The sequence below is a fragment of the Amphiura filiformis genome, chromosome 10 (genome assembly GCF_039555335.1).
Source record: "Amphiura filiformis chromosome 10, Afil_fr2py, whole genome shotgun sequence".
Lineage (NCBI taxonomy): Eukaryota > Metazoa > Echinodermata > Ophiuroidea > Amphilepidida > Amphiuridae > Amphiura > Amphiura filiformis.
Window position 1 is genome coordinate 17,282,188 of NC_092637.1, and position 26,348 is coordinate 17,308,535.

General features: G+C 36.4%; 1 protein-coding gene across 1 annotated transcript; it reads left to right on the top strand.

Moving 5' to 3' along the window:
- The first annotated feature begins 5,690 nt into the window (after positions 1-5,690).
- LOC140162143 (uncharacterized) lies at positions 5,691-12,658 on the top strand. The gene is made up of 5 exons (XM_072185416.1): positions 5,691-5,826; positions 7,600-7,665; positions 9,167-9,213; positions 10,305-10,456; positions 12,264-12,658. Exons 1-5 carry the CDS (start codon positions 5,749-5,751, stop codon positions 12,473-12,475), a joined length of 555 nt encoding a protein of 184 aa, XP_072041517.1. The 5' UTR covers positions 5,691-5,748; the 3' UTR covers positions 12,476-12,658.
- The last annotated feature ends 13,690 nt before the right edge of the window (positions 12,659-26,348 follow it).

Consider the following 26,348-nt stretch of genomic DNA (forward strand, 5'->3'; position numbering starts at 1 on the left):
TGTCGTAAAGTTGCCGAAGGGGTTTCTGCTTCTATTCGAACAAAAGATCTCATCCCTCCTGCCAGACTGCAGAGTCATGACAGGGTCCTTTCAAGTGCAAATCAAATCTCTCAACTTTATGCAAGGACCTATCTGGTTCTGGTTCTGGTAAGCCGACGTTGTGCTAAAAGCATATAATTATTAATGTCAACTTGACCGATGAGCACGAATAAAGATAGAAAAAACGTTGAAAATTCTATGTGAATATTACATTAGACCCAATCAAAGATTACTGTTTCGTTTTTATGGTAATCTAATCTTTTATTTCCTGAAAAAATATTCAGGGTCTAATATAATGTCGATTATTCACATACTTGATCAAAACGTCGAACGTTTATACAAGAAAAATGGTAGGTTCCTCTATAGTATTTTACTGACCATGGAAATGTACTGACACACGAGCACGTGTCAAAATCGATATAATGTTTTGTCCATATTATAGACGCCCATTTATCATTTTTTGTACAGGCCTATAGAACACGCATCAGTTAATAACAATTGAGCACTAATAATACATATTAATGTTTTTAGGTAAATAAAATACCAAAATACATGTATGGTACGTTTCTGCCTTTGCTTGTCACGTGGTAGGCTATATTGAAGTTGCGATTATATCTTCAAATAAGTTTCAAATGGATTGCAACAAGACAATTAGTGGCTGAGTGGTCTAAGGCGCTGGGTTCATAGTGTGTCCGAAGTAGTGCGTCGTGAGTTCGAACCCCGCCTCCGTCAAACTTTAATGAAAAATTTCAAAGTTTAGGGGCCTGAGCTTTCGATCCTAGCAGGATCTTTATCAAAGGCAAAGTGACAAGACAACACACAAACATGCATATATATAGTGACATGGACATAAAGTTAGCAAGACAATAGAAGACATAAGTGGTTCCTGGGAACTATCAATTGGGGCAGGAAGTGGGATGTCATGAATGGAGATGAGAGGGATAAGGAAATGAATGAAGACAATGGGCTGAATAGAAAAATGAAAATGTGTGGTAAAAATAAAACTACAAAAACATAATACATGATGATGGAAGTAAAAGGGAAATAAAAACTAAAATAATAAAGTGGATGGAAAATATAAATAACAAAATAGGAAGAAAAAAAATTGGGGGGGGGTTTGGTTGGAAAAATATGATAATGAAAACCAAGTTAATCGTTTCCCTCTTGGATGTTGAGACCATGTGGCTGGATGGTACGTAGGCGCTTCATCCAGAATTTCTCCCTGCTGCCACGGACAGTGTCAGGACGGTTACCTAAAGACTCAATCCCCTGAAGGATCATGTCGGAGATAGAGTGGTTGGGGAGGTTAAAGTGATCACCAACAGGGGTGTCAAGCTTCTTGGTGTTGACTGTGGACCGGTGTCCATAAAACCGCTTCTTAAGTGCATTCTTGGTTTCTCCCACATACTGTATACCACAAACTCTGCAAGAAATGAGATACACTACATTAGATGTGGTGCAGGTGATGTTGCCCCTGATCCTGTGGGAGGAATTGTTGGAATTACTGGTGACAGAATCCCCTTCTTGGATATGGTCCTTGCAAACAACACACCTGGAATCACATGTGACAGTACCCTGTTGTGTGAAAGGAATAGTATCAGAAAGAGGGGGGAATTCAGCTCTCACAAGAAGATCTCTAAGATCTAAGACGGGGACGTCTGTAGGCCAGGATGGGGTTATCGGGAACCGCTCGTTGTAGCCGATCTGAGGTTTGAAGTATATGGTGATTGTCATTAGTGATGCTGCGGAGAGGAGGGAGGTTAGGATGAAAAGTGACCACAAGAGGGACTCTGGTATTGGTGGTTTGGCTTCTGGGCTTCTGCTTCAGTACATCTGACCTGGGAAGAGATTTGACCTTGTTGATGGCCTGCTGCACTTTGTGTGCGCTGTGTCCCCTAGTTGTAAGGTTCGTCTTGAGGTCCCTAGCATGCTGTGAAAAGTCAGAATCATTAGTACAAATGCGGCGGAGGCGGAGAGCTTGGCTGTATGCTATACCACTTTTACAATGTTGGGGATGGCAACTGGAAGAGTGTAGATACTGGTGACTGTCTGTGGGCTTGGTGTAGAGATCTGTGACAAGGGAGTCATTTTCCTTTCTGATGGTGACATCCAAGAAGTTGACCTGGTGGTGAGAAAGTTCAGATGTGAATTTAATAGTTCTGTGGAAGGAATTGACATGGTCAAGGAAAGTGTGAAGGCTGTCTTCTTCTCTGGTCCAGATGAAAAACACATCGTCAATGTACCTCCACCAAATCCATGGACGACAAGGGGCAGCATCCATGTTTGTGTGTTGTCTTGTCACTTTGCCTTTGATAAAGATCCTGCTAGGATCGAAAGCTCAGGCCCCTAAACTTTGAAATTTTACTTAAACAGGCTATGTTTGTGGATAAGCAGTTTACAACAGCTCACCCTTTAAACTTTAATGAAGTAAAATTAAAATTAAAATTTTACTTTAAAAAAATTTCATATTGGGGGAATATGTGATTGGCAGAATTTATGTATGGCGTGGAGTGGTGTGTATTGAAGTGTTAAAGAATGAGAATAAAGGTGTTGTTTTCGGGCGCTGTCGTGCATCTATCGTCTCACAATGGTCTCACATAACACGCGACATCATTGTCCAAACATTCATAGTCATACATGGTAGTGAGCTTTAGCAAAAATTGCATTGCTCAATTCATAGCGAGCGTGTACAAGAATTCAAATATCACAGATATTTTTTGTAGGTCATGTGGTTCTTGCGTTGTGCTGTAAACACCAATTAAGCAAGTTTTCCAAAGCATATCATTTGTAGAATAAACTTTTACAAAACACCAAAGTTTTATTTTTCAATAATATAATTGAATGAGATAATGAAAAATTTTTTTTTTGGCTGCTTTGACCAACAATACCCTTAACTGGTTTAGAATGTCACATTTCATATCATATCTGACTGATATAAGTTTAAGTATTCGTTACTTTCTTTTTTTATGACACCTTTGTAGGGACGAGACAAGGAATGCATTGGCTATTGTCGATTATAGTGGCCTGCAACGAAATCGTCGGAGGAGACTGATACGTAGGCAGTTCCATTCAGATGTAAGTATGATTAAGATATCGAGTGGTGTGGTCAATAAGTTACTAGAACAAGGTACCTTGAGTACTAGCCAAATTCTTTCTATCTCAATCTTGACATAGTCACCGATACCTTTTTAATGCACCATTGCTATTTTTTTTAAACATTCTATACCGTACCAACAAAATGGAAGTTATCCGATTGCTCCATGAGCCACTCTTCAGTGAAGGCTCATCGGCGTGGTTGAGCTTCCTCTACCGAGCATCCTGCCCATACAGTGATGCAAAAATAGAATATTTCTGCAGTAATATTTTCAAGGGACAAGGTTCCAAATGAGACCAAATTTAACACCGTGTGACAAAGTAGCATACCTTGCTCTATGAAGGCTTTTGACTCCTACCTTTTGCAAATAGTGGTTTATGTATTTACTTCATGTTCATTGTTTTTCTTCTTTTGTGGAAGAGTATGCTATGAGTATTCCAGTTCTCAATTGACCTTTGTGGTAAATCTCACAAACATTTGTGGGTAGACCTGTGATGTTGGCACTCAAGCTGAGTGCACGTACTGCACACTTTGTTTTCTGCATTCTTCATCATAAAAGCCTTGCATATTTGTTACACAGCCGTGACTAACTTCACGGCTGTGTCTTTTTTCTTACAGGTTCGTCTTTCTTCTTTCTTTCTTTCTTCTTTCTTCTTCTGTCAACCATTACATTTGCTCTAGCACTCTCACGCATACATCGATTTTGACATAACTTGGTCACAATGATCATTGACCGTGCCCCTACATGTTACATGAAAATTGTGGGGTCAAAGGTCACGCAGAGGGGTCAAAAAAATGATTTCAACTAAAAATGCATCTTCTCCCACAACTTACGTAGGACAGCGACGCCACTAGCACACATGCATTGATATTACCCAGTGTCTGTCTATGTGGTGTACACAGATTTGGGATCAAAGGTCATTAAGGGATCACTTCCGGTATAAAACGAAATACGTTCAAAAAATTATTATTAGCCAAACAAAGCATAGGACAGTAACGGTATGTTCACACATGAATTGTGCTTACTCAGTGTATATATGGTATTTTTTTTATTTTGGGTCGAAGGTCATTACGGGGGCACTTCCGGTATAAAACTAAATACCTTTAAAATGCATCTTCTCCCACAAATTACGTAGGACAGTGACGCCACTTGCACACATGCATTATTTCCTAATATCTACGTGGTGTACACAGATTTGGCGTCAAAGGTCATTAAGGGGTCACTTCAGGTATAAAACGAAATAGCTTCAAATATTTTTATTAGCTAAGGAAAACATAGGACAGTAACGGTATGTTCACATATGAGTTGCATTTACCTATAATGATTGACAAAGATAAAAAGACTAGTTTGCGCCTGACGTCATCTGTCAATCAAACTCCGAGCACGGTTTGTTTACATGTGTCGTGATTATATGAGTTGCTGAACACGGCGGTAAAACCGGGCGCCTTATTGTTAATTTTGCACCTTTTTACATACAAACCATCTCAAAACTTAGGTCTTAATAGTAGGAAACTTTTTTTAGTGAAGGCACCATGTCCACAATGCCTAGAAAAGTTGCTTTTTGCCTTGTAAGAGTACGTATTTTTCGCCATTCACTGCTATTCCTTTTCTCCGATCGGCACCAGCCAGATGAATCGACCTTCCTTATATACGCGCTATTAGCCAATCAATGATCGTAGAGAATTTGATTGACAGTGACGTCAGACGCAAACTAGTCTTCTTATCTTTGTCTTTCATTATAATATATAATGGTATATTTTTATTTGGGGTCAAAGGTCATTAAGGGGCCACTTCCGGTATAAAAAAAATACATTTAAAATTCAACTTCTCCCACAAATTATGTAGGACAGTGATGCCACTTGCACACATGCATTGTTATTACCCAGTGTCAATGTGGTGGACACAGATTTGGGGTCAAAGATCATTAAGGGGTCACAACACAGCTGTGCTTGTGGTCTTAGACCACCGATAAGTCTAGTTCTTGTTTATGTCAGGGTCCTAATCAAACATGGCATATCGACCAACACGACAAGTTGCGTGAATATGGGATTCGCATCCACGGATGCATTGATGCATTTTCCCGCAAAATTATTTGGTTGGAAGCATCTGATGTGTTGGATGGCAACCGAGTTGCTAGGTATTTCATGGACAGTGTGTCTCGTACAAGAGGTAAGTGGTGTCTAATTAAATTTTATCCGGCAGGCGACGAATAAAGAAAACCCTGTTCTACGGGCCCGACCGACCAAGATTTTGAAAAAATTGAGGAACATTTTTTTCTTGTACAAATGAATGCCGACCCAGATTTTGGTAATTTCAGGGACAATTTCTTTTTTGTATTTTCTCAAATTGCAAATTATTCACAGATTTTGGTGATTTTTTGACTAATTAATCTGCAAGAAATATTTTGTAGGCCTACATAAACATTATGTAGCCAGAGGTTTCAGTGATAGGCTATAAAGATCTCAACTTTTTTTGAGAAAAGTGGGGGGATGAGGCTGTGGATCACGAAATGCCCCTTTAATAGGTAGGCATATATGTGTTATTTCTTTCAGTTTTACCAACCAGGGTAAGGGCTGATTGTGGTACAGAAAATTCACTGACGGGTCAGATCCAAATGTACATGCGCAGAAACCATGGCGACAGATATGCATATTCTGAAGCTGTATTGTTTGGACCATCGCAGCATAACCAGGTAGGATTTTTTCTTTTAAACAGCATTCATACGATAAAAAGATGTTTGTGCAAAAATGCATCACTTTAATATAGTGTTGTGAATACACTAATAATAGGCCTATGTTAATATCATACCGTGGAAACATGGCATGTTGACTCCGGGGATCAACGCTAAGTCAGGTACCGCGTGGGCAAACTCAAAAATATCGCAAATAGCGCGAGCGTACACAACTAGTCTCGATCCTCCAGTCCTCGAATACTCACGCGCGGCCGCTCCACTGTGCTGTATTGAGCTCGAATAAGGCAACATGAAGGATTGTGGGTAAAAAAAGGCGCCGCCATTAGAGGCCAGAAGGATTCAGGCTAGTACACAACAGAAACTTCGGATAAGCGATGTACCGGCGTCAGCTGAATTCGAGTAGGCCTACGCTTAGATGGCACAGACATGGAAAATTCCAATCTGTGTATTACTAATCTAAGGTTAATATAAACTTGTTAGTGTGGTATATCATAATAATAAATGCATTAAATCCTAGGGTACCTGCAGGTAATATGGGACCATTAAGGACGTTTAGCTTATGTGCATAAAAACTATAGAAGATATGCCCAAAAGAGATTGTTATGATGAACAACCTGTCCTTTAAGATTAATAAAACAGGCAATGTTATCTTGTTTTTATGTTTGTTTGGACGCTATGACGTCAAAATGACGTCATCGTCAAGTGTCCCATATTACCTGCATGTGCAGGTAATATGGGACACTGTGTTATCTCTATGGTGAAAATCAAAATGTTCAGAAAATCACTCTTTTGTTCTAAAAACATTTTTGTTACATGATTTTGAATGTTAAATGCAAATTTCAACAAGAAAATTCAATTTTCTAAATAGTTTTGCTTTTCGCATTGACAATGCACACAATTTCCTATGTGTCCCATATTACCTGCACCCATTCAGTTGAAAATCAGAGAAAATAATCATTTATAAAGGAAAGTGCCACTTTTCAGTGGAATTTTACCTGCTGATAAGCTTAACCCATCACCTAAAGATCATAAAAAGTGACAAATGCACCCTCAGTACCAGAGTATTTGGATACACAATCATAAAATGTGGCGTCATTGATTTTATATCAGGCCAAAAAAACGACGTAAATTTTGGGCAATTTCACTCTTTTGGCATTGATTTCCAAGAGTTTGATACACAGACTCCAAAACTGCATTTCTAGAAGCACAATTGATGTCTCTAAACACTTAACAAATCAACTTAAAGTGTGTACCTTCTCTAAGCTACTTTTTGTTAAAATGAAAACAGGTGTCCCATATTACCTGCTGTCCCATATTACCTGCACCTACCCTACATGCGAAAAACATATTAAAAAAGATGGCAACTTTTGGTATCCCATTTTTTTTTGGTGCGCTATGTGTTTATTATCAGAAGTGCTCGGAGATGATCGGTGATAGGTATGAGTGAAGAAATGGTTATAGTTTTGATGAATTATTGCCCTAACATGAGGGCAAAATGTCTAAAAGAATTGACTGCCCTACATTGACTCGTGCTCTTTGGGTCAAATACATGACCTTACAAAATAAGTCTTTTTATCCAGGTGCTTCTAAATTTTCGTTACGGAGATGATGCAGATATCGGGACAGGACATTTTAGACATAAAGGGTGATACTATTTTTATTCCTTGACATGAAGGATGTGTTACAATAACTTTTTCTACAATATACAATAAATAATTTGTAATTAGTTTTGGGCTATGTTAATTCTAATCACCTTTTCCCCTTCCGTTGTAGCCTATAGAGAGCTTGTGGGGGAGATTCAGGATTCAATGTGAACAATTTTGGATTGAGGAATTTGGTGTAAGTGCATCAATCATGTGTCTATATAATGTTTTCCCCTTGAAATGCTTTTCCTTATTTCAATATAAGGCAAAATACAAAAATAAACATGTTTCACGTCCCCTCCCGCTTCCTTTTTTGAGGTTTCCTCAAATATATATTTTTATTTTTTGAAATTCAGTTATAACTTTTCAAAAAATATGTCTAGGAAGTTGGAATGCTTTCTGTAGCCTTGTTAAGATAAAAGAAACATCTTAGGAAGGTTTTGTGATCATTGGAGGGGGTGTAACTCTCAGAACAACAAATAAAAAAGGGCCTCCTTCTTTTTCCAGGGATTATTGTATACGCTAAAACAGCTCAAAGTATGGGTATTTACACCAATTTTGCGATAAAAAATAGAAAATAAAAAGCCCCCCCCTCCTCCTTTTTTTCTAAAACCCGGACGTGAAACATGTTTTATTTTTTACTTGGCCTAATAGTACTATATACATGTACTATTAGGGATGACCAGCACGACAGCCCACTCATTTGGACATCTTTTGTGCCCCAGAAGTACTCAACTTAAATTTTGGTAGGGGTTTGCAGCGAGCTTTGAGCTTAAAGAGCTACAATTGTCAGAGTTTGAGGCTCAAAGAACTGGATTAGATTCAAATGTGGGGCTTAAGGAACTGCCGGAGAGCCTGAAAAAGGGACCCTTGACTGCCGCACATACCCGTACCACCTTAACATGTGAGTGCCCCCCCCCCCCCTTGGGCTTTTGTGTTTACCATGCAGCTCTGAACACACACACAATCTCAATGGGGTTGTCCATGCAGAGACCATCTCACTGGACTGACCAATGGATCTAGGTTGAGTGCACACACAGTGCATCCCGTATTATTATTATCAGGCTGTTTGTCAGATAGGCAAAAACATGTCTTGAAACAGTCACAATATTCACCCTAAATATCAATCAATATATGATCAATCAACTTGGCCAATCAGCTGACAGGAAGTCCCCCTCTGGTAAAGCTGAGTTTATGTTTTCAACTACCCATAATTTTTCGTCCACAGCTAGCTAAAGTGAAATCTACAGGTTATTTGTATAAAAGAGTGATATTACTGTAAATTTTCTCCAAATTGTACTTGCTATTAACTTTAGTGTATTGTACACTATAAGTACAGTATGGGCATTTATAGTATTAGGTAGCACAGTAGCAGGGGTCTATAAAATCATATTCAAGTAAGTTGTGCAAATATTGAAAACAAAATTGGCATCTAATATAAAACAAACAAACAAAAACAATATTATTAGAAGTTTTAATGAAAAAATCCTTTTATTTCATATTTTACTTATTTCTCTTATTTTATCCTATTTTACCACGGTAAATTACCGGTAATTAACCATATTGTAAATTAACCGGTAATTTACCGACTCACAACACTGATGATTAGATATGTTGCATGTTGAATATTTCATAATTGTTGGCATGGATTAATTCTTTTGCTAGTCATCTTTTATTTTCCCTTTCTTTTTCATTAGGAATTAAAGGAAACTGGGGACTGGAGGTACGGTGTTCTGGTTGACAAGTAAGTTTAATTACAGTCTCCTACGCAGCCAGTTTGGTTACGCTCACGGCACACAAACAGTCTGCCAATGACGACGAACTGGTCCTTTTTGATTAGCTAACAGTTTTCTGATGACGTCATCCAGCTTGACATCAGACAAGGCTTTCAATTGGTCCGTCGCTAGGCTACTTTATTATTCGTGAGCAATTTTGACCCGCCATCTCGCCAGCTGACCGAGGTCAATCAAGTTCCCGTATGTACAGCTCTATGTGTACATACGTGTAGCCAATCAGAAACAGCTTTTTTAAGTGGCCATTGGCAGACTGTTTGTGTGGAGGGAGCATAACCAAACTGGCTGTGAGCTGTGTGGAGACTAGCTTAATTAGGGTTACTTATACTTTAATTTTATAGGTTGCATGAGAGTCACGTCTATTACGTCAAGTTTATTACTATTAGGCCTATTATACAATAGGCATGCGCATAATAACTATAACTCAGAATGTTCTTCACTCTGGGGCACAGAGAATCCACTGTGCTGGGAAGCAAAATAATAGATTTTCGTATTATAATAACGGTGGATCATTGCTGCGCATATTTTGTTATTATAATACCGTTGGACCATTGCTGCGCTCGGTTGCGGAGAATCCACGGTCCGAGTTGAGCGGTGGATCAATGCTGCGCTTGGGCACAGCAACTCCGATCATGGATTTTCTGCGCCCGAGGTCAGCAACTTCCACCGATATTATAATAAGAAAATATGTTATTTTTCTTCCGGGCGCAGCAACTCCAATAGTGGATTCTCTGCGCTTGAGCGCAGCAATGATCCACTGATATGCTTATTATAATAAGAAAATATGTTATTTTGCTTCTGAGCGAATGCAGTTACTCCAACAGTGGATTCTCCGCGCCTGAGCGCACCAATGATTTGAGTTACTATAAATTATAAGAAAATCTATTATTTTGCTTCCGAGCGCAGCCTATTTGAGCCCCCGAGCGCAGAACATCCACGACCGGAAGTTCTGCGGAGGGGCGCAGGAGCGCCACTGGTGGATCAAGTATATAACTCCCTTTAAACATTAGTTTGATATCTTTTATTTCTTACATTCTTTCAGATGGTGTTTACTCTATGTCTTCTTTCCCTTCATAAAAGAAGACATAGATTGTTTCAGATCGGAGTACAATAGTCACCGGATACGGTATCAGAGAAATGCTGTACGCCCTTCTGGTGTTCCAGAGGATATGTACAACTTTCCAGGAAATTACGGTAATTAGTATGAGTGCTTGTATGTTTTCTCCATTTTAAGGTGGTTATGGAGGCATTATGAAAGTGCTCTAAGCATGTTTTAAACAGATTAATTGAGTAGAGCAAAGCACACTTACCAATATGCCTTTTGTTTGAAGCAGATCGGACATACAGTTTTCAAAATATGTCAATTTATATTTTCTCTATATCTTATTGTTTTTATCAATAATCAATCAAGTTAATGAGCTAAAATGACTGGAGAAGCTCTTTAACATATAATTTTTGCCAATATTTTGCTAAAAATCCATGCATAAATGTTCAGGGTACTTTTATTTTGCATACTTATGCCCTAAAACTTGGTCAAAGTGTTTCTAATATGTTCTAATGTATTATATAGTAAAGCCGCCCCCTAATTTGCATAATTAATTAGCATTTATGCAAATTAGCTCAGTTCAGACCTAGTTTCTAATTCCACCAAAAATGCAATGTAGTCTTATCCCGCTCTGTATTTGCCACAATCAGAAACAGCACAATATAAACCGACTGATAAGGAGACGGTATAATCTTTGGTTTGGGTGAATGTTATATTTTCAGTGGTCTGTATCATGATGTGATTGTTTCCTCAAGCAAATGCTGCTTGAGTATTTTCGACATTTGAGTCATGCCATGTGTATAGCATTGGGCCAATTAAAATAAGGTGCCAAAAAGAGAAAATTCGTTGCAGAGAAGATAATATGTGTTTAGCTGTGTTTCATGCAATATGATTCATCTGTCTTTTCGACATGATTATGGCTAGGGTGATATATGTACACATATTGAATTGATTTCTTCCAATTGTACACAACTGAGTGTATGCATGATTGCCATATGCCTATATTATTTCCTTAACCATGTTGCTGAAAGGAAACACTAATTGTGTTTTGGTATATTATTAAGACATGCAAAAAGGTCTTTTGGTGAAAAACCACATGCGTGTCTTTCTGAATGGCTTCAAGGATCCAAGACATGACTACTGTACGATTTGACTGCCAAAAGTTTGGAGGAAAATCATGAAATCCTTCAAATAAAAGTTAACAAATAAATTATAGTTAATACTTTAATAATAGCTTGTACTGTCGTATGAAATATTGACATTTGATCCCGATGTAACAAAAAAAATATCAAGATTGTTTAAACACATAATTATAAGCCATTATTAATGCATACAGTTCACTTTTACTGGTCATTTAAACATGACATTTGCTGTGATAAACTTCGACAGTGTAGCACAAACATAGTTATTTTCAAGAAGAATAAAACAAAGGCAAAGGCTCACAGGGCCTATTAAAATTGGATTGGGCATTTACTCCTCATCAATATGCTTCAAGTTGGAATTTTTCTACAACATAATCACATATTAAATACATTTTGCATCTGAACAGAATTCTCAATGTGTTAACCTATAACCCTTATTTTTTTTTTTTACTGTTGCGAAAAGAATAGGCCTATTAGTTTGTGTAATTCAATGTTTGTCGGGATGTGTCAACCGTCCACGCCATGTGAATGACCTTGGTGGGTGTATGGGGGCGTGGATACGGTGGTTTAACCGAAAGTTGCATGTGAAGATGCATGTTTGGTGCGAGATCAGAGTATTACTAATACTATACAATGATGATTATCTTCACTTCATTATTGGTTTCGTGCAACAAAGATTACTCTAGATTTTGTTCCCCATATAGCCAAATGATAAACTTTGTTGCTGCTCATCCCTTTTTAGAGGGATTTTGTTTTATTAGAACTGTTTTCTCCTATTGATCCTTGATCATTTCCTTCTTGTCTATTATTTTAGGTGGTGTGGACAAGTCATTTAATGCTGATGGTGTCGACATAAGAAATGTAACCAGACTCTACAACTTGTCAGGGTCTTTACCTGACTATATACCACCTCCAATGAGACTCATTGCCAATAGATGGGTTAGAAGCCAGGGAATAGTTATCAATAGGAGAAATGCTAAGGATGTATACCTTCGTTTAAGAAGATACGTGAACAACAACATATAGATTCACCAGAGTTGAATATATGACTGTCAAATATATGCAAGTAGTGGAGATTATTCTTTCTAATGGTCTATAATGTGATGCGGTCAATCAAAATTAGTCGCAACTTGGAAATATTGATTTTGAGATATAACCAAACAAAGGGAATATTTCCTATTGTTTCATGTTGTTTTGGAAACTCGTTAATTGCTCATATATTTGGAACTGGTTGTTCATTTTAAATTTCAAAATGCAGCTCTGTAAATAATTTTTACTATCATATAAGAAACTGAAAATTTAATATATGCCAAGATCTGACGGATGAGTTTGCTTGATCACATCACATATGTGACCCATCACATTAAAAGGTACAATACGGCTGGTGACCCTAAAATCAAAGTTGATATTTTTGTACCATCTTAAAATTGCAAACATAGTTAAGGGATCTGGAATGAGCGTTTCAACTTTTTTTTGTGGGACATGAGAGCACATCAGACCTATCGAATTGCATTCTGAATATGTCTTTCTGATATCAAATAATTTTCATTTTCTTTAAATTCACGATATAATACAAATTTGATAACAATTATTAAAATTTTGATATTTTTCACATTTTGATATATAACAGTCCTCGAAGTAAATCTTATAAATTTAATGATATATTCTTAAAGTGTATGTAGCTGGGAGTAAAAGCCAATGATCAATTGAAAATTGTGACCTTTCATATTGAAGATATGGATTTTTTTCCCAAAAAGACCTAATTTGTTTTGGTGTTTTGAGAGAAAAAATCCATGTCTTCAATACGAAAGGCCAAAATTTTCAATCGATTGTCGGGTTTTCATCCCAGCTACATACACTTTAAGTATAAATCATGAGATTTATAAAGTTTACTTCGAGTACTGTTAAATATCAAAATATCAATTTTTAATGATTTGCCATAAAATGTGTATTACATTGCAAATTTCAAAAAATTAAAATTATTTGATATCAGAAGGACATTCTTCGTATTCAGAGTGCGGTTCAATATGTCTGATGTGCTCTAATGTCCCACAACAGAAAATGTCAAAACGTTCATACCCCAACCCTTAAAGTGTGTTCATCGTCCACAAAAAAAACATGTTTTGTGAAAGTTGTGTTCAAAGTTAATGTATTGATTTGCATCACATGATCATTTTCTTAGCAATTAACAGGCAACATTGTACAGTCTATAGCCCTATTCGTGTTTATAGATTCATTCATAATGTGAATATTCATTATTAAATAACTCCATACAATGTACTAATATATGGAATGTAGAGAATTTGACCTTTACATATGTGATGAACCAAACATGCAGTGCATGATGTATTGTTACATTTCAACATTTAACAGGAAATACAACCCATTTTGATGCAGAGATATAACTTCGTGTTGTCAAAATTTCCTGAAAAACACAGAAAAATCTTTAAAATACATTTGCCCCTATCTTTTTGCACAGTAAGGGTAACTTTCCTGAAATTGGTAAACTTTCTTTCAAATTTCCTGAAATCATGAAATTTCATGAAAAGTTACATTCCTGTTGACGGCATTGCATGGATTTCAAGATAATATTAAAAGGAAACCTGAATGGATAGGAGATTTTATACTTCAATTTTAGCATGGTTTTTTGGATTTTTAGATCAAGTAAGCTTGAAATATGAACTTAAATTTACGACTTGTCCAAAATCTATGGCTCATAGCACATAACAAGAGTGGTTACTGGACCGCAAACTGGTGGGCCGAGTTAAGCCTAGCCTGTTGACCCCATATGACCGTTGACCTCGGTTGACCTCTGTCTGATGACCTTTGACCTCGGTTGGCATGAATTAATTTAATTATTAATTAATTCAATGAACCATGTTTTACTTAACTGACTATACTCTCTCTCTCTCTCTTTCTTTCTTAATTTAAAGGGTTATAAATATAATGCATCCACATTGCACAACACTGTAAAATCATAAAAGGGGTTATAGGACCTTTATTTCACCTACATGAATTTGACCAATTACCATAGGCCCTACATGTCCTAACCTGTTTCCCATACAGCAGCACTGAATTAAGCTCACTTGCATCTTTCAGGGGGAGTAAAATGGACATATCTTTAAAAGTATTTGGAGTGGAACATGATTCTGTCTTCATCATTGGGATCAGTTCATAATTTCATTTTTCCTTTTTTTGTTTTTGTTTTTTCAGATTAAATTTATGTTCTTAATAAACTTACTATAGTAAATGTTAATTTTGATACAAGTCCATTATATTTTTATCAGGTCATAAGCGGCAGGCTTTAACATCACAGATTAATATCAAAATATTTTATTTTAAGAATTGTATTGTGACATCTCGCCTTAAACCTCATCCCCTCACTTTACCCCATCAAAATGCTGATTTTGGTATCAGGTAAAAGCTCATATTTTTCTCAAGAACATGTTGAAATTAAGCATTCCAAATTGGTATATTTCAGGAGAAATCATCAAAATTCGAATGTCGAATTAGTCTCAAATGTGGTATACCATATTTTAGACTAATTCAACAGTGTTTTTTTTTTATCATATCTTAGGAAGAACACAGATTTGGAACTCCTAATTTCAATATGTTAGTGAGAAAAATATGATATTTCATTTGATATCACGGTATTACATGATCATGATGATTATCATTAATAATAAAAATTCCCTTTAAAAAGGGAAGGCCAGCCTCAATGCAGAAGAGGTCTTGTAAATAGTTTGGGTCACCGTGAAAGGCATTTTTAGGATCACGCTTACATCCATGTTACATGACAGTTCACCAAACCATCAATGGTGAGAACATGCACACTGAAACAGCAAAAAACTTTAACTCCTATAACTCCTGTCAACTCTTTAATTCATTACTCCAAATTGTTCTGTATTTTTGTCTTTACTGCTTTTTACCCATGCTTATTATTAAAATCAAGAAATACACTGCAGTTGTTAGTTAATATGGTATGTTAACTCAACTTACATGCACATTTTATTTTAAAATAATTTTATATTATTTCGCAATGTATAGTTTACTATAAAGTAGATAGTGGCAAGCACATGATACAGGACTGATCATTCACTACAATCTTCACTTTTAAACTGTATTTTTTGAATGTGTTGATTGTTAGTCCGAAACTCCTGAAGAGCTATGGACATGGCATCTTACCTACTCCATTCTGTAATAGTCTGCATTGTGTGTTTTCTCAGTCGTCAATCATTTTGTTGAATGTAATTTTATGAATCAAATAAAAAAGATAGAAATTGGCCTCACTTTAGTTATGTGTCATTTTACAGTATTTATAATTTATAAAGTAAGACAATAATTTGTTTATTTTCTATAAGTGCATGTCAAAATATGGGATATATTGTTCAATATTGTAGCTAGCCCTAAAAACTTTATTTTCAATCGGATTTTTCCTGTTGAAAAGACAAAACTGATGTTAAAGATAGCAATAATATCATCAATAACATTTTGAGTCAATTTTATCCATAAAACGGTACAGGATAGGATAGATAATTACTTTGACTTCAATGTGGTCCATCGTGTTCCAATATCTGTGATATAATGAAGATTTTGATTCTACAACATTATTAGATCTGTTATCAACATATCAATTATGCACTCACAGGCAACCAAACATCATGCTATGCTCAGTAGTCCACTGATATGACCTCGTGATCATTCCCCCGCTTTGACCATGTCATTTTCTTGATATGCTGATTGCTGAACAAGTTTATGTTTATATGTGTAGGCCTAACCTATGATAACTTTTTAAGTCATAATTAATTCAAACATAACTTTGGCAATACTCAATCGTTTTCGTTCGTTGAAACGGCAAAACATAGGCCTACTTTCTTTTCCTTGCAAATCGAATTAGCAGACATCAAAAACATTTCCACCACGAGAAGTAAAAAAAATAATTCATACTAATAGAAGAAGGCTATAATCTTAGCTAATCTTTAGTGTACACAAACCCCATCTCAGAAACAGGTACCAGCCCTATGGGCTGGCGAAAACACCAGACTAACAAAATCATGCTGTATAAAATAGCTTAAAATGTCATTAATTTCCATAAGGAATTAGTCACATTTACATGTTCTTTATGTTTGAATGTTTGAAATGGACAACATTATGTTATATATATATATATATATAGATATTTTCTTTTATAATAACTAAAATGTACTTATATATTTAGCATCTGTTTGGAATAAACATTATATGCTATATGATGTGTACATAAAATACATTATGTGACGTGTAAGGTTGCCTTTTTGAAGACTCATTTACATTGTGTGTAATGTGCACTGTTCCAATTTCCTTGTTTTTTTTGTTGTTTTTTTCATGACCAGCAATGCAGGAACATTGCTGTGTCCCATTCTCTACTCCAGACATGTGATTTAAGAATAGATTCATATTGAATTTAAATGTTAGTTTTCACTGATCACATTGACCCCTTTGAGCCAAACAAATGAGGTACTAAACAAAGAAAATTGCTATTTCTTTCCAGCGCCTACAACGTGTGTATTAGCTCACCGATCATATCGTTATCATGAATATTGCGGGGAATATTGGCGTAGCCTCACACAGCTAGGACGAACATACAAACGAACTTTACACTTGCCAAATTTATTTGGATCCCAATTTGCAAACCTTAAATGGTCTACAGGCCTATACGTTGCGAGCACATCGAGCAGGAAAATTTGCATATTAAAAGCGTTTCCGTACTGTTATCCGAAGCCTTTTCAAAGCGTTTTATTTAAAAGGCGCCCCATGAATGTGTGCCAAAAATCGCTTGGCCCCCTTCTCGGATGGCCAAAATTGCTTCCCCATCCCCCTTTTGACTCGCCAAAATTTCTTGCCCCCCCCTCCAACTTTGCCCTCCCCCCCTCCAACTTTGCCCCCCAACTTTGCCCCCCCGGACTCATGATTACTGCACCGCCCCTAAGGGGCATCCGGTGAGAGCAAAACATGAAAGAATACGAAAATTGCAAGCCTGAGAGCATGATTTTTGGCATTCTGTGAGAGTTGAAATCTGTACAAAATATGGGGTCATTGGGTGAGAGAGGGACCGTTTGGATCTAAATTAGAGGGGGGGGGGGGCATTGGGTGAGAATAGACTCCTTTTTAACATGGTCTTTGGGTGATCGCCAAAAGAAGCCTCAAAAATCAGCGACAGATGACTCGTTGCTGTTCAGATGGAAATACTAGGGTCTAGGGGAGGCCTTCTCAGATAGTTTATTTGAACTGGGATATTTAGTGATCATGAAGTGCCAACATGTTAAGGGAGGTTTTGCGAGGAAGTTGAGGGAGGTTTTGCGAGGAAGGTGCGTGCGAGACTGAACGCGTAGCAGATGGGGTCCAGGGACCTGCCTTATGGCCCCCCTGGAAGGATCAAGTGTGAAAGCACCGGACGAGGGGCGTCCAGGGGGCAGCGCCCCGGAAGCTCTTAGATTTTAGGGCTTTCTAAAGACTCTGATGTGGCATTTTCGCCCCTTTTATTGTTAAGTTATGTGAAAAAAATTAGTAAATTTACCGTGTGCCGCTTTGACTAACTCCAAATGCCACAAGCCAGCGTGCGCACCGCCAGTTGAGAAGGCCTGGTCTATGTCTTTGGGTGACAGATCTACTATATATGGGGTCTTTTGGTGACAGAGCATGTGCTGGTAATCGGGCCGGTGACAGCGATTGTGAAAAAGGGGTCTTAATAGTCCTACATACGCGCACGTCCAAAGTAGGAGTGCCCCCCCCCCCCTCAGAATTTCAGCACAACACATCATGGCTCCCATTTGGCGCCCCATTCCCTTTTTAAAGGAATTTTATTAAGATTTGGATGATTTTAATGATACATTGATATATTTGCCTAATTGTTATTCTCTGTTATGGGCTAACTAGTTTCCTGCTTTACACTGGATTGAAAAGGGATCATCATACTAGTTCAACTGTCAATTATTCATAACCTCTTTCCATGATTTGAAAGTCCATTTAGTCCCAATACCATGAAATTAAGAATTCCAAAATCTGATTGTTTTTTTATCGGAATGTCATCATAGGCACTAACTCAAAAACATGCCTGGTGACTTGTTCTGGGTTTTGTTGGAGCTGGTCACATATACCAGGCTGCACTGGTACATCATAGATCATAGAAGCTCATAGAAGCACCATGCGGCACCATCTGCATGCATTGAACCCTATCATGCTGACCCGGGGGCCCGGCCCGGGGGATCTCTCCCATTGTGGCCTGTACACCATCCGCGATAATGAAAACGTGTAAAAAGGGTAGTTTTTCGTGGGTAAGCACGATATGTGCGTAATGCGTTTAGGGTGTCAAAAACATGAAATATTGGAAAAAAGGGTAGCACAATTGCAATTGCTAATACGCGGAAATGAAATTTAGGGTATGAAATTTGATGCAAGGAATAAACTCCCTGTTTAGGGTATAATTGTTTTTTGCACCTTGTTTAGGGTGCTTTTCAAAAGTTGATTATCACGGATGGTGTACAGGCCACAATGGGAGTGACCCCTCGGGCATGCTGATCACTCGCACCTGTAAGATTAGTGTATTCAATCTATGACTACAGACATACACAGGTTATGAGTGCAACATGCTTGTAGTGCAGCGCAATGTCTTCAAAATTATTTTCACCTATTGCTATGGCAGTTCATCCAATTATTACATCACTTTGACAGCGTATGATCTATAATGGGTGAGCCAATGTTATGAATGGTAATTAGGACTAGCCAATGATGGAAAGTCTCAAATGTAGTGTTTATCCAGTAGTGGCCCTCATCATAAATGACCATACAGCCTATACAGGTAGGTATGCTCCCCTTGAATGACCTGTTTTTGGACACTAGGGCAATGCAATTCTTAAGACCTACTGAATTTGACAAAAATACAGTGCTTAAATATACCCTTTGATAATTTGACAATTCAAAATAGAATTTTGAAGCCCGCGTACGGGCTGTGTATTTCTTTGGTATTGCAATCAGTATTCAGAATATTCACAGAATATCAGTAGGGGCTGTTCAATGGCAAGTGAGGTTGTGTAACAGTGACCATTTTGAATTGCAACTTCTGGAAAAGCTCCAGTATGGTTATACTCTCTAGCTGTATCAATTATGTCAATTTAGAGCTTAGTAGCAAATGCGGTATCAAGTTACAGCTAACAAGATGCTGTAAAAGACAGCATCAATCAAATTGTCATAACATGAGCATGTAGAATTTTATGATGGGTTATGTAGGTTTCGGAGTTCCTTTTAGTAATATACATGGTATCCCCAAAAGATGGGACCCATACAAAAATTTTGGAACTGGAATGAGCGTTTCGACCGCATTTTTTTGTGGGACATGAGAGCACGTCAGACCTATCGAATTGCATTCTGAATACGATAATTTTATAAATTTAATGATATAGTCTTAAGTGTATGTAGGTGGGATGAAAAGCCGACAATCAATTGAAAATTTTGACCTTTCATATTGAAGATATGGATTTTTTTCTGAAAAAGCCCTATTTTTTGGGTATTTTGGGAAAAAAATCCAAGGTCAAAATTTTCAATTGATCGTCGGGCATTTCATCCCACCTACATACACTTTAGGTAGAAATCATCAGATTTATAAAGTTTACTTGATACTGTTAAATATCAAAATATCAATTTTTAATGATTTGCCATAAAACGTGTATTACATTGCAAAATTCAAAAAAATCGAAATTATTTGATATAAGAAGGGCATTCTTTGTATTCAGAATGCAATTCGATGTCTCATGTGCTCTAATGTCCCACAATAAATACTGTCCAAACGTTCATACCCTTCCCCAAAACACTTGTAAGGGGGGGGGGGGGCTGATGCAAAAAAAAAATTTGGTCATTTTTTCAGGGCCTTAGGTAGGAGGGTCAATAATTTTCAGGGCCCCCCTTTTTGCATCAGGCCACCCCCCACAAGTGTTCGTGAACGGTCCTTAAAAGGTACTGTTTTGAATAGTCATTCAGTGTTTATAAATACCACATCTGTTGTATATAATTATTATGTGGAAGCATATCACTTGCTCATCGTTGGCTTAACACCTTTTATAAGAGTCAATCCAACTTCCAAGAATGAACAATTTTTGTATAAGTGAAAAATGCATTTTAGAAAAATATCAGGATTTCAAAAATGGATTTAAGTTTTTCTTTATTTTTATTTTTATTTTTGAGTCATTGGTTAAATGCAGAGAACTTACACCTCTTAGGGGATCCAAAATGAGCGTTTGTTGCGTTTCGACTGTATTTTTTTGTGGGACATGAGAGCACCTCAGACCTATCGAATTGCATTCTGAATAAGAAGCATGTCTTTCTGATATCAAATAATTTTCATTTTTTAAAATCACAATATAATACAAATTTTATGACAAATTATAAAAATTTGATATTTTTCATAACAGTCCTCGAAGTAAATTATATAAATCTAATGATATATTCTTAAAGTGTATGTAGCAGGGAGGAAAAGCCGACGGTCAATTGAAAATTTTGACCTTTCATATTGAAGATATGGACTTTTTTCCCAAAAAGACCTAATTTTGTTGGTGTTTTGGGGAAAATCTTCAATACGAAAGGTCAAAATTTTCAATTGATCGTCGGCTTTTCATCCCACCTACATACAATTTAAGTATAAATCATCAGATTTATAAAGTTTACTTCAATTACTGTTAAATATCAAAAATATCAATTTTTAATGATTTGCCATAACATGTAAATTGCGAATTTCAAAAAATCAAAATTATTTGATATCAGAATGACATTCTTCATATTCAGAATGCAATTCCATATGTCTGATGTGCTCTTATGTCCCAAAATAAATACTGTCCAAACGTTCATACCCCAGCCCTTAACATTTTCACTATAAAATAACTCTCTATATTATAGAACCACAAAACCTACCGCAAATACCTTTTTTTTGAAATTTGTAGAAAATTCGATGTAATAATGCATGTCTCATTAACAACAAAATTTGAGAAGTTTTAAGATCTCGAGTACATTGTTACTGTAGTACGGTGCAACTTGAAATCAACAAACATTGCAACATTGATCTTGCACCATTTTAAACATCAAAGAGAACATCTTCATAAACTAGTTAATCAAAATGATTATATTTTTTGTCTTTGCAAACTGATGTGGAATTTACATATATGTGGTTGAGAACATATTTTAAGATAGCATAACATTTGCCAGTTTCCACCTTTTCTGGGACACCTCATTGTATATGGGCCACTAACATCTGAACACAGGACGGAGTGCCCATCTCATCATTTGTGATACTTATACCTCCAAATTATAGAATGTCAGAACTGGTTTTTAACATCTTGGTTGAGAGGACTAAAGCACCTTACATGTATACATGTAATTTTAAAGTTATTATATCATGAATGTTATCTATTGTAGACCATTTAAACACTGCACACTCTATACACTTTTCCCAAAAATTTACAGTAATATGAAATGACAAGAGACAGCAAATAAAAGACCAAGACTAATTCTGTTGTTTAAAATGTTATTTATTATGTTTAAACATACAAAAATACAATGTCAAGGTTTGGTTGAGTTTGTCTTATTCTTTTTTGTTTGTTTTGTTTTTTGTAGTTACAGCTAGCCTTCATATATACCAGTTTGTCAAATTGTAATTTGGTTATTCTTTGGCAAATATAAAATAAACACAGTCAAAATAAAAACTCTCCGCTTGTTCCATCCCCATTTAATCAAAATAAGCTCATGCCATGCATTGGCTTTTGCGTGGTCAATTCGTAATTTGCCATTTTTTTTATAATTGCACAAATTTCCAAACAACGGCTCCTATGCTCATGATGATTAAACTTTTGATATCAAATTTGGTTCTCCATATTCCTCAGAACATTTTGATATTATGATTTGTCAATTTGAAACATCTGTCCAATGACGCAAACATTTCGTTGGGCTGGTTCATATACCGTAAAACCACGTCTACAAGCATATAGAATACTTTTGATGAAAGCTAATGTAATCCAGGCACCATTATGGAGTTTGAGCAAATTAATTACAGATCCAAACACATCAAACAAGTATTATTATAAGACCAATCTATTGTATTGGCATGTTTACGCATACATCGTATTAATTTAGCTTTCATCAGAAACACTATATATGCTTGTAGACGAGGTTTTATGGTATCACTGTATAATATTAACTCTCAATGACAACATGTGACCCAAAACACATGACATGTAACTTGAAAATAACACTACGCTATTATATTTCAACTACCATACAAAACTATCACACTAACACACTATTACTATTACAACTCAATGCACACACGAACACATCTTTGTGACGCAACAAACACCTTCGCGTGTGACATAATAGCAAGAGCTTATAGACCACTTGACATGTGACGTCATTGCCCGGCAGTATGCGCACGCATTATGGCACTTTCCATTGTTCTTTGCCCTGCAGTGTGCGTGAGCATCGTAGTTTGCTCAGGGCATGTGTATTTTAAATCTCCCACCACATTTCATACAGTACAAGAAAGCCATTGAACAGTGAAGCGATTTGTCGAGCATATCATAAGACCAATCCCTCGCCTTTGTTGATAAACATTGATGTCAAGTGGTCTATACTTTACACAACTTCTGCATATGTGGACATCGTACGCAATAGAAGGATTAAGACATGTGCCACTACCCAATAGCACAAACATGTAGCATGATTTTACCTTAATGTAAATATTTGTCAGGTTCAGCCTGTTTGATTTGCTGAAGGGCAAAATGCAATTTGTTGTTTTATTCTTTACAAATGTCATGATAGAATATGTTATTTTGTAAACTGCATAATTAAAACTGATGGTTTTCAATGATCTTATTTTGCACTTGCATCAATGCAGATAATATAATGTCAGGAAAATGTAGATCTCAAAGGCAAAATTTTTAGATTTGTGGCACTCAAAACAACGGATGCTATATGTTATATGATAACTAACACTACAGAAATAACAGCAGGCAATATCTTATTTAATATGCCATTTTTTGTATGCTTATAATGGACCCGCTTAATGGATAAACGTCTTCAGAAGAAAAAACAAAAACAAATTCACTTATAGTATTAATTCACCATCTATCTTGGTGGGATGAGTACCACCATGTAGCATATACTAATAATAGGTGGTATTGGAGGCATTATGGAAGTGCTCCAAGCATGATTTAAATTTAGATTTTGATTAATTGAGTAGAGCAAAAAGCACACAATATCAAATATGCCTTTTGTTTGAAGCAGATCGGACATACGGTTTTCCAAATATATCAATTTCTATCTTCTTTGTATCTTATTGTTTTTATCAATAATCAATAAAGTTAATGAGCTTAAATGACTGGAGAAGCTCATTAACATATAATTGTTGCCAATATTTTGCTAAAAATCCATGCATAAATGTTCAGATACTTTTAATTTTGCATACTATTGCCTTGAAACTGGTCAAGGTGTTTGTAATAAGTTCTAATGTATTATTTAGTGAAGCCACCCCATAATTTGCATATTTGCATTATTAGCATTTACACAAATTAGCACATTAATTATGCAAATTAGAAGGCGGCATCACTATATAATACATTAGAACATATTAGAAACACTTTGACCAAGTTTCAGTGCATACGTATGCAAAATAAAAGTACACTGAACATTTATGATTTGACTTTTAGCAAAATTACATATTAATGAGCTTTTCCAGTCCTTTTAGCTCATTAACTATATTGATCATTGACAAAAACAATAGAATACAAAGAAAATATAAGTTGATGTATTATGCGAACCGTATGTCCAATTTGCTCCAATGAAAAGGAATATTGATCAGTGTACTTTACCCTACTTAATTAATCTGTTTAAAACATGCTCAAAGCATTTCCTAATTTCTATAACATGCATCCAATATACCACCTTAAAAATGATGGTCACTTTGTATAACACTTCCAAAAATTTCACAAGTGCTTTGGGGGCTGTGCAATTTTTATGTTAACTCCTCTGGGGTGGTGAATGCACAAAATGGTCTGACAAAAATTGCTTGTCTTTCCTTTGGAGCTCTTTGGCAGTGCAACCCCCCCCCTCCCACACACACATTTTGAAGAGTCAAAACCCTTTGCTCCATTCCCCTGTTGGTGTGGCAAAAATATTTGCCATCCCCTTACACATGTGTAAGTTTTTTGGGAACTAAAATTTAAAACCTTTGTCTTATCATATAATGCGAGCGCAGCAATCATGAAATTTTAGGTTGAATATACATACATTGCCCAAATTCTTGTGTGCCAAAAACCTCTCATCCCCTCTGTCGACCGACCAAAAAATCTGTGCCCACCACCCCTTAAGAACAGTATACTGTAAACATGCAAAATGCTCATAAACTTTGCAACTCAATGTGTTAAGGATGGCTTCAAAACAACCACCGGTTGCTTGCATGTTCTGCCTGGTTGGAGTCGGATCCTTGCGTTCTACGGAACTTGGTTCAACCACTGGCCCAGTTTTGAAGCCTGTCACTTTATGAATTACAAAAATCCCTAAATATCATGTCAGTTCCATGCAAGTTAAATAAAATGTGCATGCTACAAATTTGACAACATAGCAGAAAAGATTCTCCAAACTCTTCAGAACATTTTGATATTATGATTTGTCAATTTGAAACATCTGTCTAATTACACAAACATTTCATTGGGCTGGTCCCTATATTACTGTATAATAATAACTCTCAATAACAACATGTGACCCGATACACATGACATGTAACTTGAAAAAAAAAAAAAAAAAAAACCTGCTACACTATTATATTTCAACTACCATACAAAACTATCACACTAACACACTATTACTATTACAACTCAATGCACACACGAACACATCTTTGTGACGCAACAAACACCTTCGCGTGTGACATAATAGCAAGAGCTTATACTTTACACAACTTCTGCATATGTGGACATCGTACGCAATCGAAGGATTAAGACATGTGCCACTACCCAAATAGCACAAACATGTAGCATGATTTTACCTTAATGTAAATAACTATTTGTCAGCTTCAGCCTGTTTGATTTGCTGAAGGGCAAAATGCAATTTGTAATATTTTATTCTTTACAAATGTCATAATAGAATATGTTAATTTGTAAACTGCAGAATTCAAAGTGATGGTTTACATGATCTGAACTGCACTTGCATCAATGCAGTTATTATAATGTCAGGTATTTTCCTTGTAGACCTCAAAGGTAAAATGTTTAGATTTGCGGTACTCAAAACAATGGATGCATAATTATTTAAATATATACCTAAGCCCATGCTTGAAGTGTATGTTATATGATAGCTAACACTCAGCTAAGAACAGCATGCAATACTTATTCAATATGCCATTTTTTAAGGCTTATAATGGACCCACTTATCTTGGTGGGTTGAATTCCACCATGTATAATGTATACAGTCCAATCTCTCATATCTGGACCTCTTTTATATGGATCTCTCTGTTAACCGGCTGTGAAATCTTAACAGGAAAATGTGTTTTTGATGATTTAACACCGTAATTCCATGCTCTGAATTCTTAGAATGACATATCTATGTTGCATAAACACTCTAAACTATCTTTAGTGTTTATTACCCCCATGTTAAAACAATCTTTTGCCGTCTGTCAATGCAGATAAACACGTAATTCACTTATCTTGATTTTCACTTATCTGGACAGTATTTGGGCACATCATGGCCGGATAAAAGAGGTTGGACTGTATGCTAATAATCATCTTAAAAATAATGGTCAAACTTGTTGGTTTTTCAGTAAAAAATATGGACATCTCTATGCTATCCCTTTGTATAATATTACCATATATCACTAGTGCGTGGGACA